The sequence below is a fragment of the Carassius gibelio genome, chromosome A10 (assembly GCF_023724105.1).
Source record: "Carassius gibelio isolate Cgi1373 ecotype wild population from Czech Republic chromosome A10, carGib1.2-hapl.c, whole genome shotgun sequence".
Lineage (NCBI taxonomy): Eukaryota > Metazoa > Chordata > Actinopteri > Cypriniformes > Cyprinidae > Carassius > Carassius gibelio.
The window spans coordinates 7,555,755-7,571,234 of record NC_068380.1 but is presented as its reverse complement, the minus strand read 5'-3'; the positions used below and the strand labels follow the sequence as shown (position 1 = coordinate 7,571,234).

Sequence of the window (15,480 nt, the reverse complement as noted above, 5' to 3'; positions counted from 1 at the left end):
CCTTGAAAACAATCTCCTCTCACAAGCGATCAACCTTTTACCTTTATCCAGAAATATCCCTCAACTCAACAGATGTTACATTTTCCATCAGCTGTGACATCATCTGCTGACATCACGTGGGCAGCCCTGTCTAATACCACTTAAACCCACCTCATTTGTGGGGGAGAAAACACATCATCCTGTACAGCTGTAGGGGGTGGTGTGACGGAGCACCTTGACATCCCATTTTGTGTTCTGTCAACATTAGTGATGGTGAAAGGAAGCTGCAAATAACCAGACCACCTCGCAGGACCTCAATTAGCATTGGCGTAATGCGAATCCTCTCGCAGATCTAATATCGACCATTATCTTAATTTGGCCTCTAGTCACATGTGGCCACAAACAAGCGAGGAGGAGATTTCAACAAGGGGTCGAAGTTCTGACTTGTAAATTGACCTGAGACAAGCAAGTCAGGATTGGGATGCAGGTTAGGAAGCAGGTCCTATTGAAAGAATAACACAAACTCAAATAGCAGTTATTATTTGGAACAATAATAGGGCAGATTGCACATGGACATCATGGCCTAGAGGCTTTGGAGTATTTTACTGCTTCAGGGTTATTATAGGGCTAGAACAAACATTTTAATAACATGAAAAAATGTGATTTAAAATAAACTGTGAATTGTTTTTTTTTCGCTAGTAACCAAAACAACATTTCCCCTTTTCATTTAGTTTAACATAGATGTACTATGACTTAAACTGAAACTGAAAATTAATAAAAATAAATAAATAAATAAAAATATATAGATGTATCTTTAAAACCTAATCAAAATGACAAAATGTTAGTAGTTTAGTTGTGTTTTTGGTCTATTTTATTATTATTTTTATTTATGTTTGTCTTGTAAAAAGACAAAAACTAATTCAAAATTTTAAAAACTCTTATAGTATCTCACTGATACTAAAAATAACACTGATGTCCATGATACTGATATAAACAAGGCCTCCGACTGCCCTTAAATAATAGGACTATATTATTTATAAGTCCTATAGTCCTACACACATGTGTGCTTTTATTCCATTAGTAGTTGCAGGATTGAAGGTTTGACTCTGAACTTGGCAGTTCAGTACGTTTACTGGAAGTGTTTAAATTACTATTTGCTATTCAAGCATATGTTCGGAGTACTCTACATCCATATTTAGGGGTGGAAATGTTGACAAGGGCTCACGATGTACTGTTGTCTGTTGGGCGTGGGGCGTTATCATCGAGAAGAATTTCTGGCTTACTGTTTGTTAACAAACAATGTTGATTATGTCTGAGATTGTTTAGCTGTCTCTCCCCTTCAGGGATATCCTGTATCTCGCTAACAATGTCAGAGCACAGCAGTCTAGCATAGCTGAACATGCTGGGTTGGTCTGATGAGAGGGAGACCCTAGCGATTAGAATTTTGGCTCTGTCACTGACTATGGCCAGCAGCCCAAGAATGACAGTTCCATCCGGTAATGTGGGAAAAGAACAGCAAGAAAGTGTTTATATATACACACAAATAGGAAAATATTGACATTACAGATTAGTTCTACTGTATGTCAGATGGTATGATCACCATCCGAGATAAGTAATTGCCCTCAGTTTCAATAAAATTCAACAAAGATTGAATGTTATTACCTATGCAGGCCTTCCTGAGACCGTCCCACAGGGTTTCAAACAGGTCGTATTGCAATGTGTATTCATTTCAGGAAACTCTGTTCTCTCTAAGGCACTGGGGCTCACATGTGTAAAACAGGAAATTTGGTGATGAAGAGCAACAACCGACAAAAGCATAATCTCGTGGGACATATTAGAAACTGCAACACAGCTGAGGTCTGAAACCGAGAGCAGAAGCACACAATGCAAAGAAGTATCAAGTGCAGCACAGAAGCCTTCTTGAAACTCTCCTTGCTCTCAAAACCACCAGATTAACTTTCAGAGCATAAAATCATCTGAGTTTCTCAGAATGCAGTACATAAAACTGTGAATTCTCAAACGCCCATTATAGAAACCACAAATATTCACACAAAAGGCATTTATATCTTCAGTACAGAGTTTGCATGTGTCTATCATACAGAAAATGTCTTCAAACGCTTTTGTGCGGATATGGTGCCATTAACAAATACAAATTTATGTAGAGTTATTTAATAAACACATCTTTCTATCTAAATGCAACAGATGTAATGACTCTGCAGGTTTATATATATATATATATATAAAAACCACCAGATCTAAAAAAAAACAGATTAACAGATTAACAACCAAGTTATGCAGAATACCATCTCTGAACGCACAACACGTCAAACCCTGAAGCAGATGGGCTACAGCAGCAGAAGACCACACCGGGTGCCGCTCTTGTCAGTTAAGAACCGAAGGCTACAATTCGCACAAGCTCACCAAAATGACAACAGAAGATTGGGAAAAACGTTGCCTGGTCTGATGAGTCTTGATTTCTGCTGTGACATTCAGATGGTAGGGTCAGGATTTGGCGTAAAGAACATGAAGGCATGGATCCATCCTCCCTTGTCTGGCCAGTAAGTGTATATAACTCTTATTGGAATTATTGGAAGCATTTTAAGTATAGATCATTTTTGGACATTAGTTTAATTTTTAATTATATTAGATTAACATGTATAAATATGCTGTCGACACAGATAAAAGCATACGTATGAAATGTGTACAGCTTTTTACATAATTTTTTTTTTCCCAGAACAACATACTCAGTGAAGATAAATCACCAGAGAACATAAGAGCAGCATGTCTGTGTTATAGCCATGTGTAGTGGCCTTTAAAGAGCCATATGCTTCAGAACAAGTATTAACTTTTATTCTTGATTTCTACCACACTAATGCCACGTCATGCCATCACCTGGCCTCTCGTCAGCCGGCCGTACTGTTGTCCATACTTATGATTCATTCCCACTCACTCTCTTTGGATATACACTAGCTGCCATGTCCATCTGGATCCACACAAACTCAAAACCTGCTGATCAATTTAACTGGATGCTATCTGTGATGGTATGATCTTGCGCCATGCTAGTTTAGTACTGTCAGTTTGTGACTTCTAATGCTGGCCAAAACTGGGTGAAGGAGAAAAAATAAAAAAAAGAACAATAGACAATTTCATAACAATCAGGAAACTTCGCTTCGGGAAGACAACACATCATGACGGTCAGCGCATTAACTCTGATGTTGTCAGAAAACAATAAACTCCACACACCGCCCACGCTCACACAGCACGGTCCACAACAACAGAGTCATCCTCTTCCCCCACTGTCCTCCCTCCAGACGACTGAGTCACACACTTCTGCTGCTGTAGGACACAAGAACAAATTCACAAACTCATCGCCCATCATGGATCCAGATCTGGTTTCTACTAAGCTGCCATAAAAACTGTAAATGCTTGAACATCAGATGTGTTGATGGCAGAGTTCCAGTTGTAAAATGATTTTTTATTTGTGACATTTTGGACAATGATTCCAATTTGTAACTTGTAAATGTGTGGTAACATTTATCATTGTTCGGCAAATTTTTGCAGGTGAATTCTAGTCATTTCAATAGGAATCCATGCAATTGGAAAGTTCTTGTGAGAGAAGAGGGTTTCACTACACAAATTTCACAATGGTTTCACTCAGATTCGCCAGCAGAATCCTGCTTGGTAGAAAAGAGACTTGCAAGCTATGCTTCACTATTGACAATAGACAACAGTCCTTTTTAGTCTGTGAAATTATACAGAAATTTTGCTTATGTAAGAAGAAAAACAAGAAGGGTGGGACTTCATTTTATCCACTAAAAATTACTTGGTTAACAAAAAGTGGACGGAGTTCGAATTAATCTGTTGATATTATGCCAAAGCCTGCAGTCTTGATGACATCATCTGAAACAATTTTTTGTTTGTTTCAGAGCTAGACCAAGTTATTATATTTTGATGAAAGATTATAAAGACAATGTTTTTCTTTGGAACATCATGCACTGCTAAATCATATGCAAACTGTAAAAAAAATGTTTTTATCTTGTATCATTTATATTTAGTATCATTATAAAATACAGTTTCTGTCTTTCCATTTCAGAATTTCATGTTTAAATCAATGCATTAATTGCAGTTTCTTGAATTATTATTTTTTTATTACTAGCAATATCTGACAAAAAAAAATACTAAGTAAATCCTAAAACAGTTTTTATTTTTAAAAGAACATAAGTACATTTTGACATTAAATAGGTAGAGAACAAATGTTAATTTTATTAGAACTATCAAGTAAAACAAATAAAAGAACACAGCACATATGAATGTCTACACACTAGTAAACATTAAAAAAACATCCAGCACAGCACCAGGATTATGCTGGTCTCCCTTGTCAAGTATCATTTTCACAGGCGTTTCAGTTTTGAAACTTAAGACAGGTCATTAGCAACACAAGTGATTTCCATCTGTTAGCAGAGAATGAAGTTAGAAACACTTGAAACTGATGCTAGGAACAAATAAATGTGGCTCAGTGTCATACACAATTGGTGGTGCATTTCTGACAAATGAGGGTGCAACTTTTTGAATCCAAACATGTCCAAACGCATCGGAACACTGGTTTTCTGTATCATCTTAAAATGTCTTGAAACATAAAACGGTGCCCTTTTCTCAAGTTTTGGTCCACAATGTGTTCTCCCACATTGACACTTATCTCGTAGCTGTCTTTTGTTTTTACACAGACCCAAACTCAGACATCCAGGACTCGTATTTCTCCAGGTCTGCAGCCGAGACGGATTTTGAGATCTTTTTGAGTGCAAGCTCAAAGTCCTCCATGGTGACTGGCATCTGCAGCTCATCTTTAGAGAGAGCACGGATCTCCTCCGGACTCAGACCCTGGATCCTCCGTCGCATCGCCATCATCGATGCATCTCTGAGAGCACAGATGCACAAAGTCAAACCAACACCATCAATTTATGTTTGGAGCATGAAGCTTCATTTAAAGGAATAGTACACACCAAAATCTGCTCACACTCAGGCCATCCAAAATGTAGATGAGTTTGTTTCTTCATTAAAACAGATTCTGAGAAATTTAGCATGGCATCATTTACTTACTAATGAATTCTGTGCAGTGAATGGGTGCCATCAGAATAAGAATCCAAACAGCTGTAAAAACAACATTATAAATCCACAATTAACCCACATGACTCACTTAATCATTTCATGTCTTCTGAACTGTTTTTAATAAACAAATCCATCATTAAACTGTTGCTTCTGGCAAAAATAGTCCACTATCAGTCCAAGTCAATTCCCTGTTGTCCTCTCACATAAAAATCCAACAACATATTTGTTTCGAACTGTTTTGGCACCATTTGCTTATAACAATGTGGGATCTGTGCATATTTCTTTCATGATTCAGAATGATTTAAGATGACTTTCTCACTGGAGAAGGCAATATCATGGATGGAGGACTTATTTTATCTGGAAGCAGTGGTTTGCAGTTAAAACTGTTTCTAGGTATTTATTACAAACAATGTTTTTTTGCCTCACACTGTTATCTGATGGACTGGAGTCTTGTGGATCATTGTGATGTTTTTAATCAGCTGTTTGACGGCACCCATTCACTGCTGATGATCCATTGTTGAGCAAGTGATTTAATGCTAAATTTCTCCAAATGTGATCTGATGAATAAACAAACTCATTTACATCAGAAGATCAGGGTAAATTTTCAGCAATTTCCCATTTTTGAGTAAACGAATCCAAGTGCAAGATAGTAAATACTTTCTCCTCTCCCTTATTATGCAAAAACAAAACATGTAACCCCATACTAAATTGATTAATGGGACGAATATGTCCATGAAACAACTAAATCTTGTTGCATGGTTCAAGGTGGCTCTTCTCTTCAGGAATGTTCTGCAACAATGGAGGGGTGAAAAGAAAGAAAAAAATAAAGAAATAAAATAAAGGCAAGCACTGTTGAGCTTGAATATGTTCTTTTTGGCTGTGATTTTGGACTTTTTACACCGCATTACATTTTTAGCAAGAGTACAAAAATGACTTGATGCTTGAAACCTGTCACATCATGTTCAGTTAGGACAAGGTGTTATCTGTAATCCTGAAAACATACTGTACCTGCAGACGTTGGTGATGTCAGCTCCTGAATAACCCTCAATTTTCTCAGCGATGAGGGTCAGATCCACATCAGATGCCACTTCCACTTCCCTTAGGTTGATCTTTAAGAGTTCTGCCCGTCCTTGAGCTGTGGAGTTCAGTAATTGTTTGATGAAAAGTTGGTATTTTAGAATTTTTTATCATCTGATCATTTTTTTTATCATCATAGTTTTAGTTTCACTTTAAATAAATTTGTTTAAGCTTGATGTTTAAAATAAATGTTGTTTATTTGGAATGCCACTATTTTTTTTTTTTTTTTCAATCCTTGTTCTTCTATGAAAACTATTAAATGCATTTGTTATTTGTTGTGGAGTAAGGAGAACTAGAATAATAATTTTTATATAATGTTTGTAAAATGTAATATTATATTTCTTTTATTTGTAATTATTTACCTGGTATTTTACATTATTTCTGAATTTAATAACTTATTTGTTTTTTGTTCCTCTCCACAAAGCAGTTTTGAACCGATCCGACTCATGCGACTTATTTTCCAGGAAATATATTAAAAAAAAATTGTATTTAAGTTAAATTTGATTATTTTATTTAAGTTATATTAAATAAGCAATGAAAACAAAACAAAACAAAAAATAATAATTTTATTATAAAGTATTTGCAAATGCCTTTGTTATTTTGATTTTAATTATTCATATTTCAAAATGTGCTTATGTGTCAGGGAAAAAAATGAAACAATTAGAAAAATCTTCATGTTTCTAGAAATAAACTTCCTTTTGTTTGTATTTACATGATTTACATTTTTAGGAGAAATGTGACCTTTTTAAAATGTGACATATTTTCACAATTTAAAATGCAAAAATCCAGGCCCTGTTACTATAACAAAGGAGTTGCATTAGACAATGAAAGCTCGTGAGCAATGACTAACTAAATGAACTACACAGCACAGTGTGAATGGAGAGAAATTAGTCAGGCTGGTTCATTTATGAGTGGGTGACATGTATGGAGAAATCGGAAGAGCCGTGACTGCCTGGAGAACGTTTTCCTGTTGATGGGCGCTTGTGCGTGAGGGTGTTAGATTACCAGTGGGTAGTGGAATGTAGATCCTCTTCTCCAGTCGTCTTCTTAGAGCCTCATCAATGTCCCAGGGGAAGTTAGTGGCAGCCAGGACCATTACCATTTTAGAGGGATCATCATTCTCTTGCGCACCTCCTACACCTGATGCCATTACATGGGTGAGTGTTCAAATAAGGCTACATCATTCAATGTAATATCATAACAGAGTCGCCTACTAGACAAAACTCACCATCCATCTGCACGAGTAATTCTGACTTCACTCGGCGACTGGCCTCATGTTCGTCTGAGGTGCCCCGCCTCCCACAAATAGAGTCAATCTCATCAATAAAAATAGTTGCAGGAGCATAAAAACGAGCCTGTTAAAGCAAAAAATAAATAAGAAATTAGAAGAAGAAGCGCAAACATCCGGTAAAGACAATATAGACTATAACATGACCAACTTTTTTAGTTTATTAAATATAATGTTAATTATTTTTAACTCCATCAGAGTCGGGATTGTTTTTATTTTTTATTTTTTTTTATTTTTTATGAAATAACTAATTAACAAGCCTTTTTTCTTATATAAATAAACAATGTGTCATTCAGTTGTAGAGTTTTTTCTATTCACATTTCATATTTAATTTTTTTCTCTAACAATCAGGCAACCTAACTAACTGACAAAACCTTTTCTCTAATAAAACATTGTAATGCCCATTTTTTTGGCTTTCCTGACGGCATAACTAACTTGCTGGCTAACTAACTGACTGACTGACTACAGTTTCTACATAACTTGCTGACATTTTCCTAACAAAACACAGCATATTTCCATTTATGTAAAATCAACACTGACCTTTATGAGTACTTTTACATTTCATGAGGGCATACGTGTTCTCTATTTGTTTCCTTTATCAAACAAACTAATTTTTTTCCTCTAGAAAACACACAGCACATTTGCCCTTTAATTTAAAATCAAAATCTATTTTCGGTGGTATTTTGTTTGTTTTTATGAAGGCATATTGTCGTCTAACTGACTGACGAACTAAATAATATTTCCCTTATATAACACAGAGTGTCATCCAGCTGTGTAAATGTAACATTTTAAATATCTGGGACATTTTCGATGATTTGTGCCCTGAGGCCTAGTTAACTCCTGATCCTAAATCAATATCAAATGATATGTTGGCTCACCATTTCAAAGAGGAGCCGCACCAGTTTCTCAGACTCTCCCCTGTACTTTGAGGTCAGCGTGGAGGACGACACATTGAAAAATGTTGTGCCACATTCGGTCGCAACCGCTTTAGCCAACATGGTCTTCCCTGTGCCCGGAGGGCCCACCATCAGCACCCCCTGATAGTGTAAAAACAAGATGACTTCACATGGGCACACATTTAAAACACAAAGATGCAGCTGATGGTTTGAGATAAAAACACTTAAATAAAACAGATGGCGTGTGGAAAACAAACTGAAGGTGAAATATATTAGCCATACTCAATCTGTGACTAAAGATACAGCACCGCTTTGAAGAATGTGCGTTCTGTCCTACATAATTAGCTAGTATAACTGCGCCCCCTGCTGGACTAAAAACCACAAACTCTGGCATCAGGTGTCATCTAACATATTAACCTTCCACGGGCGGCGGATCCCCTTGAAGAAGTCTGGCATCCACATAGGCAGGACCACTGCCTCTCTCAGCAGCTTTTTGGCATCTTCCAGATCTGCGATGTCATCCCTGCAGGAACAGTAACACGTGACAGCTTGCCTGAATCACCATCCAGCACTGAATCACTAACTGCCACTGTGACTGACAGCTGTCGCTGACTCAACATGCTACTTATCTGTCTGGTCAAGTATGAAAACTAAACTTACTGCATCACCATTTATTCAGCCAATTCCTAAGCCCAGAGGATTTTCACATTTTCAGGGCTGATTTGCATTTGCATTTGATTTTTATAGACAGAAAGATTACTTATAATTGTTATAATTGTGCAGTTTGCCATTCAAAAAGGGAAATGTAAGTGCATAAACCTCAAAATTAATATTCACCCATTATTAGTGGGCTCCTGTGTGAATGTTAATTGTACCAAAATTAAAGAGAAATATCTTCAGTTTTAAAATAGATTGTCACTGCATTAAAGCAAATCAAATGGGCATATATACATTTTTTTTAATAATGTATTAGGCTCATACTGTAAGGGACATGAGCACGACAGACAATTAAATCGTTAATCACGATTATTGGTTTGACAATTAATCAACAGCACAAATTCATGATTGTGCCATGCCCAGTTTTTCACTCAACATCTAGAGTGCAAAGTATTGAAATATCACACATAATTCAATTTAATTATAGCAAATGAGCAACATAATTGTATAAAACATTTATTTTGTATACTATGTTCTGCTAAGTCCTTGAACAGTAAAACTAGCACTAAAATGGCACAATACCAGTGGATATTGGGATTCCGGGACACAATGTCCCTCTCCAGCGCATCCACCAGATCGCGGTCATAGCCTGCGCCATCAAACTTCCTCTGTTCCACATCAGCAGCACCCTCCTGGGCATTCTTCTTACTCTGAAAACACAGACAGGCAGGACACATTGCTGCAACATACGATAATAGGTACTTAGAAATCCTGAAACTAAATTAACCATAATTCCAATTCAGACTAAGATTCCTCAGTTTGTACATTCAGCCCAATAGTTTGAATAACTTACTTTTTCATCCTTAGGTTTATTTCCACGGCCGTCGCGGGTGTTGGGCCTCTCTGATTTCACGTTTGGCTGGCCTCTCCCCATGGGTCCACGATGCTGCATTCCAGGGGAGTCTTTTCTCTGGGGCTTTGATACAGTGATTGGCTTCTTCACCTGGACAGGTCCTCTATGACCAGACAGTGTGATATCACAGGGTTGATATCAGGGTTGATTTTTTTAATCAATTTAGTCAATATAATTTATAGATGTATATAATGTCTGTATAATACATTGGATGCAAGGAAGCATTCAATTGGTCAAAAGTTACAGCAAAGACACTTAAAAAATGTTTTATCAAAGAATCCTGAAACAAATACACATACATAAACACATATATATATACTGCCAGTGTACAATCAGGTGTAGTTAATCACTTCTCAATGGCACATAAAGCCATTTGACTCTCAACTTTTGATTAGCTCAGCATGAAAAGAGCTTTCCTGGAGCATTTCAGTCTGTGGTAGTTCAACTGAAGCAAACAATCAACTACAGGTGTAAAGGCACTTTCAAAAGATCTACGGGATAAAGCTATGGACAGGAACAAATCAGGAGATGGATACAAAAAAAATCAAAGGCTTTATCAATGCCTAGAAGCACAGTGTAGTCTATTAATAAGAAGTGGGAGGTATTTGATACAACACAGAGCCTCCCTGGATCAGGATGTCTCTCCAAACTGGATGAAAGAGCCAGGAGGACACTGCTCAGAGAGGTTACCAAGAGGACTATAACAACTCTGAAGCAGTCACAGGAATTTATGACAAAGAGTGGGCATTGTGTGCATATGACAACAATAACACAAATTCTCCAAATATGTGGCTTGTATGAGAGGACTACAAGAAAAAAGCCACTCCTCAAGAAAGACCACATGCAGACACGTTGGCTTTGCAAAAACACAACGTGAAGATTTTTTGAGGCAGATGAGACTAAAATTGAATTATTTGGCCTCAACACCAAACGATATGTCTGGTGGAAATCCAACACAGCTCAACATCCAAATAACTGCATTCCTCCAGTAAAGCATGGAGGTGCTAATGTCCTGTTATGGGGTGTTTCTCTGCAGCAGGGACCGGCGCACTAGTCAGGATAGAAGAAAAAATGGATGGGACAAAATACTGTCAAATTCTTGAGGCAAATCTGCTGCCTTGTGCCAGAAAGTTGTCAAAGGGAAGGTTTACCTAGCGACAGGACAATGAGTCAAAGAACACAGCAAAACTGAGCACACAGTGGTTGAAGGAGAAAAAGGTGATTGTCCTTGGATGGCCTATAGACAGAGTCCAGACTTAAACCTCATTGAAAATCTGTGGAATGACTTGAAGACTGCAGTCCACAAACGCTAATCACCACACTGAACTGAACTTGAGCAGTTCTGCAAAGAAGAGTGGGCAAATATTGCAAAGCTAGTAGAGACAGAGGCATATCCAAACACACTAAAGGCTAAAATGAAAGCCAAAAGCAGTTTAACAAATTACTGACAAAAGGAGGTGATCCTTTTTCCAACTCTCTGAGTCTGTTTTTTTTTTTTCTCTGACATGTTGGTATTGTATCTTTTACTTGGATGTTACAAGTTACATGGAGTAAATACAATTGGATAAAACACAAACTATGTCCGTCTTCACTTCAGGCAGCAAAGCTAATTCCATTTTGTGCTTTATGACAATGTGAACACCGCAGTGACAGCATGAAGTAAGGAGATGTGTGACAGAACTCCTCAGGGCTTTAGGTAATCAGCTGCCTATTCTACCTGTGCTCAGCTGGGGTAGGGGGCGGCCACACATCGGGGTCCCTTGGGCTCTCTTCAGGCAGAGGGTTGGGGAAATCCACAGGTTTTTCCACCTTGAAACTCTCTAGGGTGTTTACAAGGCTTTTCACCTGCTCATATTCCTCTGCCAGTTCCTGCCGAACCTGGGCTCAGAGAAGGAAGAAAGCATAATGGGTTTGAGTCCTTCAGATTACATATACTGTGCCAATACCACAGTATGTATTGGCTAATACCTATACAAGCAACAGCACTATAAATAAATACATATCAGATTAAATCATACAGTATACAAGCGCCTTACTTGTTGCCATTTGACTTTCAGGGCAGGATCTCTGAGGGACTGATAGTGCTTGTGGATCTGTTGTAGAACACCTTGATAGTACACCATAGATGAGTCATAATTCCCAAGAAGTGCATATTCTCTTCCTTTCTTAGCATTGTCGCAAATCTCAGTCAGATTCATGGTGAGAAAGATATTCAAACCAAACGCTACTTCAGTGCTCCAATGTGACCTTAGTTCACAGCTTCATCAGAAATGCTGGTTTGACGTGCGGGTGATTGAAAACCATGAGTCCTAAACATGTCAAAGAACAGAGAGATGATGGTGAGCTAAATCAAACTTTTATAGAGATTCTGACAAGAAGAGTGATGAACCTTCTGGCAAACCATCTAGAGCTGCATTAAAATGTCTTTGCACATTTCCAGATTTCTTCTACAATTTTGTTGAAAATATGTTGCAAAATACAACACAGGAACTATTTAAAGAGCTATTATCTCAGAAGTCCCCTTCTGTTTCAGAACACTTTTTGTCCAACAAAAAGCTCCAGGGAACATGTACAGCAAAACCTTCAGATAGAATGAGTATTTGGGGATGTAAGAATGAGAAATATTTATAACATTAAAAAACAACTTCCTTATAGTGTAGTGTAGTACTATTCTGTGCAGACCTATTGTAGAATATGTGACCATTTCTATTTAAAATTTATACAGAGATTTAAATATTAATTGTTTTTAATAGTAGTTTGGTGTATAACTTTTTTTCTTTTTTACTGATATTAAATAATATTAAAGATGGTAAGAGTGTATGCAAGTTGAAAGTGTGTGTATGGGCACATTAATGCAAGCTTCATACATACAAATATGCCATATTCAATCTGATGGGGAGCAGATAAAAAGGGGCAAAACAAAATATGCCTTTTCTTAAAATTGTATTGTAAATTTAAAAAAAAATGAAAAAATCATTAAGAGACCATAAATACATAAATGAGGGTGCGTTACCTTTACATGTCCAATAGTTTATTATTATACAAATTTTAAATTAAAGGTTGGAATGTTCACAAATTTAATTAAAGGTTGCATTCATAGGTTTTTGCCCATCAGGACTTTTTTCCTGTCCACTGTAGAAAATTTGGGCCAACCAAAAATTATGGTCATTTTAAATGCACGAACTTTATATTAAATAACTAAAACACTCCGATCTTATCAGGTAAATTTTACTGATTGAATCACTCTGAGTGTGGTTTCACTGATAACAATAACAATGATAGGATTTCTCTACGGATTAGGATACTAAACTTTGGTTTATCAACCTTTGCCCTGAGCACAGAGTGGCTGTAAAAATAAGACCGTTCCGTTTTTCGGACACTTAATATGAAGCACATAATAAATACATTTCAGGACGGATGTAATTCGTCTTTTCTTTAAACAAAAACGAACTAACCTGAAAAAACACTATTAAAAATAGCATAGAATCAATTTTTTTTCTATAAAATCAAGCCGTGTTGTATGTAAAAAAAAAAAAAAAAAGAAAGAAAAGCACAACAGTCACCGCACCTGCTTATTAAGTTACATGGGATTTGTAGTTTTTTCTCCGTTTGCCTTTAAGTCCAGACAAATACTGCTCGCTACAATAAGGAACTACATTACCCATAAGGAAACAGTGCAAGACACTTAAGATTTAGGCCAACGATAACAAAAAGGATTTGCAAGGAATCAAAATATGAAGTCCACTTGTTAGTTTATAAATCTTACAAAAGACATGTGATATGATAGATGTGTTCTGCATTTAATTCTACGTTTCCATGGAAATAGGTAGATGTCTTACCTTTGAGCGAGGCACTTTTACGTTCGACTGGTCCACAGTCCGTTACCCCCTGATGTTGCCATGGCCGCGAAAAGACGCTGACTGATGAATGAACGCAACGTGTTGTGGGAGGAGTCGGGATAACAGCTCGAAAACTGACCGGGGCTAGTTGTCACACGGGTATTATCCATAGACTTCCTATATGATGTCTATGGTATTATCTATCTACGATAAGGTAACTTTAAGGTTAATTTTTCTTTGGTTAATTACATAAATGTTTTATTATGTTATCGTCTTTGTAGTCAAGACTATACAGAAAAATAAGTATCGATAAATATTCACTGTAATAACAATTGTGATAACTAGCCCCAGCTTCTTATATGATGACATAGCAGTTCAAGGAACGACCAATTCACGAGGATGAAAGAGGCTTTTTATATATATACTGTTTAGTGGTCTGCATCGTTGGCCTTTATCATTAGACAGAATGATATGTTCTTTTCTGTTTGTATTAAATATTTCTTTACTTCAGAATACAGTTCCAAACAAAATACTACTCAGACCTATGTGCCCTCTACAGGCTTGTGTTCTGCAAGTGAACGTCGCTTGATTGTGCCATCCCAAAGAAGCACAAAGTCACTTTTACGGACTTTTAAATTAAATGTTCCCGCCTGGTGGAATGACCTCCCCAACTCAATCCGAGCAGATGAGTCCTTAGCCATCTTCAAGAATCGGCTTAAAACACATCTCTTCCATCTTTATTTGACCCTATAACTTTAGCACTCACTATTCTAATTCTATTCTTTAAAAAAAAAATCTAACTACCTTTCTAATATTTTTGTATTATATTTTCTTTTCATTTATTATGCAATTATGTGTGTGTGTGTGTGTGTGTGTAAAGACCTCTAACACTAGCTTGCTCTATTCTGTTTTTATTCTATCTGTTTTCTTTTTATTTATTATATTATTTAAAAGCCCATGCTACGTGTACTGTGTTAACCTAACTGAGACTTGTTATAGCACTTATATATCAATGCTCTTTTTGTTGTTTTTGATTGCTTCCAATGTCTTCATTTGTAAGGTCGCTTTGGATAAAAGTGTCTGCTAAATGAATAAATGTAAATGTAATGTAAAATAAAATCAATCCGCAGTAGCAGAAGGACGGCAGTATATTAAGCAGTGAAGATACTCAGAGCTAAAAAAAAAAATAAGGGCATGAACATCATGGCATGGTCGGAGAGATGCTGATCTATAATCTGTTTGAAGTGTCATGGCCTTTATAAATGACAGTACCACAAAATGACCATGCGATGGCGCAGTATACCGCTGTAATATGTGCATTTTAACCACATGAACAGAAGGAGGCTCGGATTAATCGAGACTTTCATCTGATGATACAATCATGTGTTCTTTTTAAGCCTGTGTTTATCACGAAAAACAAGGCGACCTCGAAACTGGCTCTCTGGTTAGTGTACTGAAACCATACATTCAAATCTCCTGACCAAATGAAATGCTGATGACTTTGAAAATAAATCAGTATAGGCATATAAAGATAATTGAGCCTGAAATCATATTGACTCATAAAAATAGTTTTTAAATTAGTAATAAGGTTTTTTTTAATGTTGGTATATTAAATGCTTCTGTTGATGTATTTACACTAAATAATGTACCTGTGATCTTAGACATGGACAAGAGTAGACATGACAAACCCACAGATACTTCCAGTCACCTGCAGTATTAGAAAAA

At 36.8% G+C, this 15,480-nt stretch overlaps 1 protein-coding gene across 3 annotated transcripts; it reads right to left on the bottom strand.

Annotated features, from left to right (window-relative positions):
- Positions 1-4,162: 4,162 nt before the first annotated feature.
- LOC128021009 (katanin p60 ATPase-containing subunit A-like 1) lies at positions 4,163-13,888 on the bottom strand. 3 transcript variants are annotated; one of them, XM_052607869.1, is made up of 12 exons: positions 13,756-13,888; positions 11,953-12,225; positions 11,634-11,794; positions 9,857-10,019; positions 9,586-9,713; positions 8,764-8,869; positions 8,329-8,487; positions 7,391-7,517; positions 7,168-7,302; positions 6,094-6,220; positions 5,077-5,127; positions 4,785-4,894 (listed from the first exon to the last, which is right to left on the bottom strand). In XM_052607869.1, coding segments are annotated over exons 2-12 (1,320 nt in total). In that variant the 5' UTR covers positions 12,115-12,225; positions 13,756-13,888; the 3' UTR covers positions 4,785-4,893. The 3 variants fall into 3 exon arrangements, with proteins under 3 accessions (XP_052463827.1, XP_052463828.1, XP_052463829.1); XM_052607867.1 differs by lacking the exon at positions 5,077-5,127 and having other exon boundaries at positions 4,163-4,894; XM_052607868.1 differs by lacking the exon at positions 5,077-5,127 and having other exon boundaries at positions 4,163-4,894; positions 11,953-12,189.
- Positions 13,889-15,480: the final 1,592 nt, after the last annotated feature.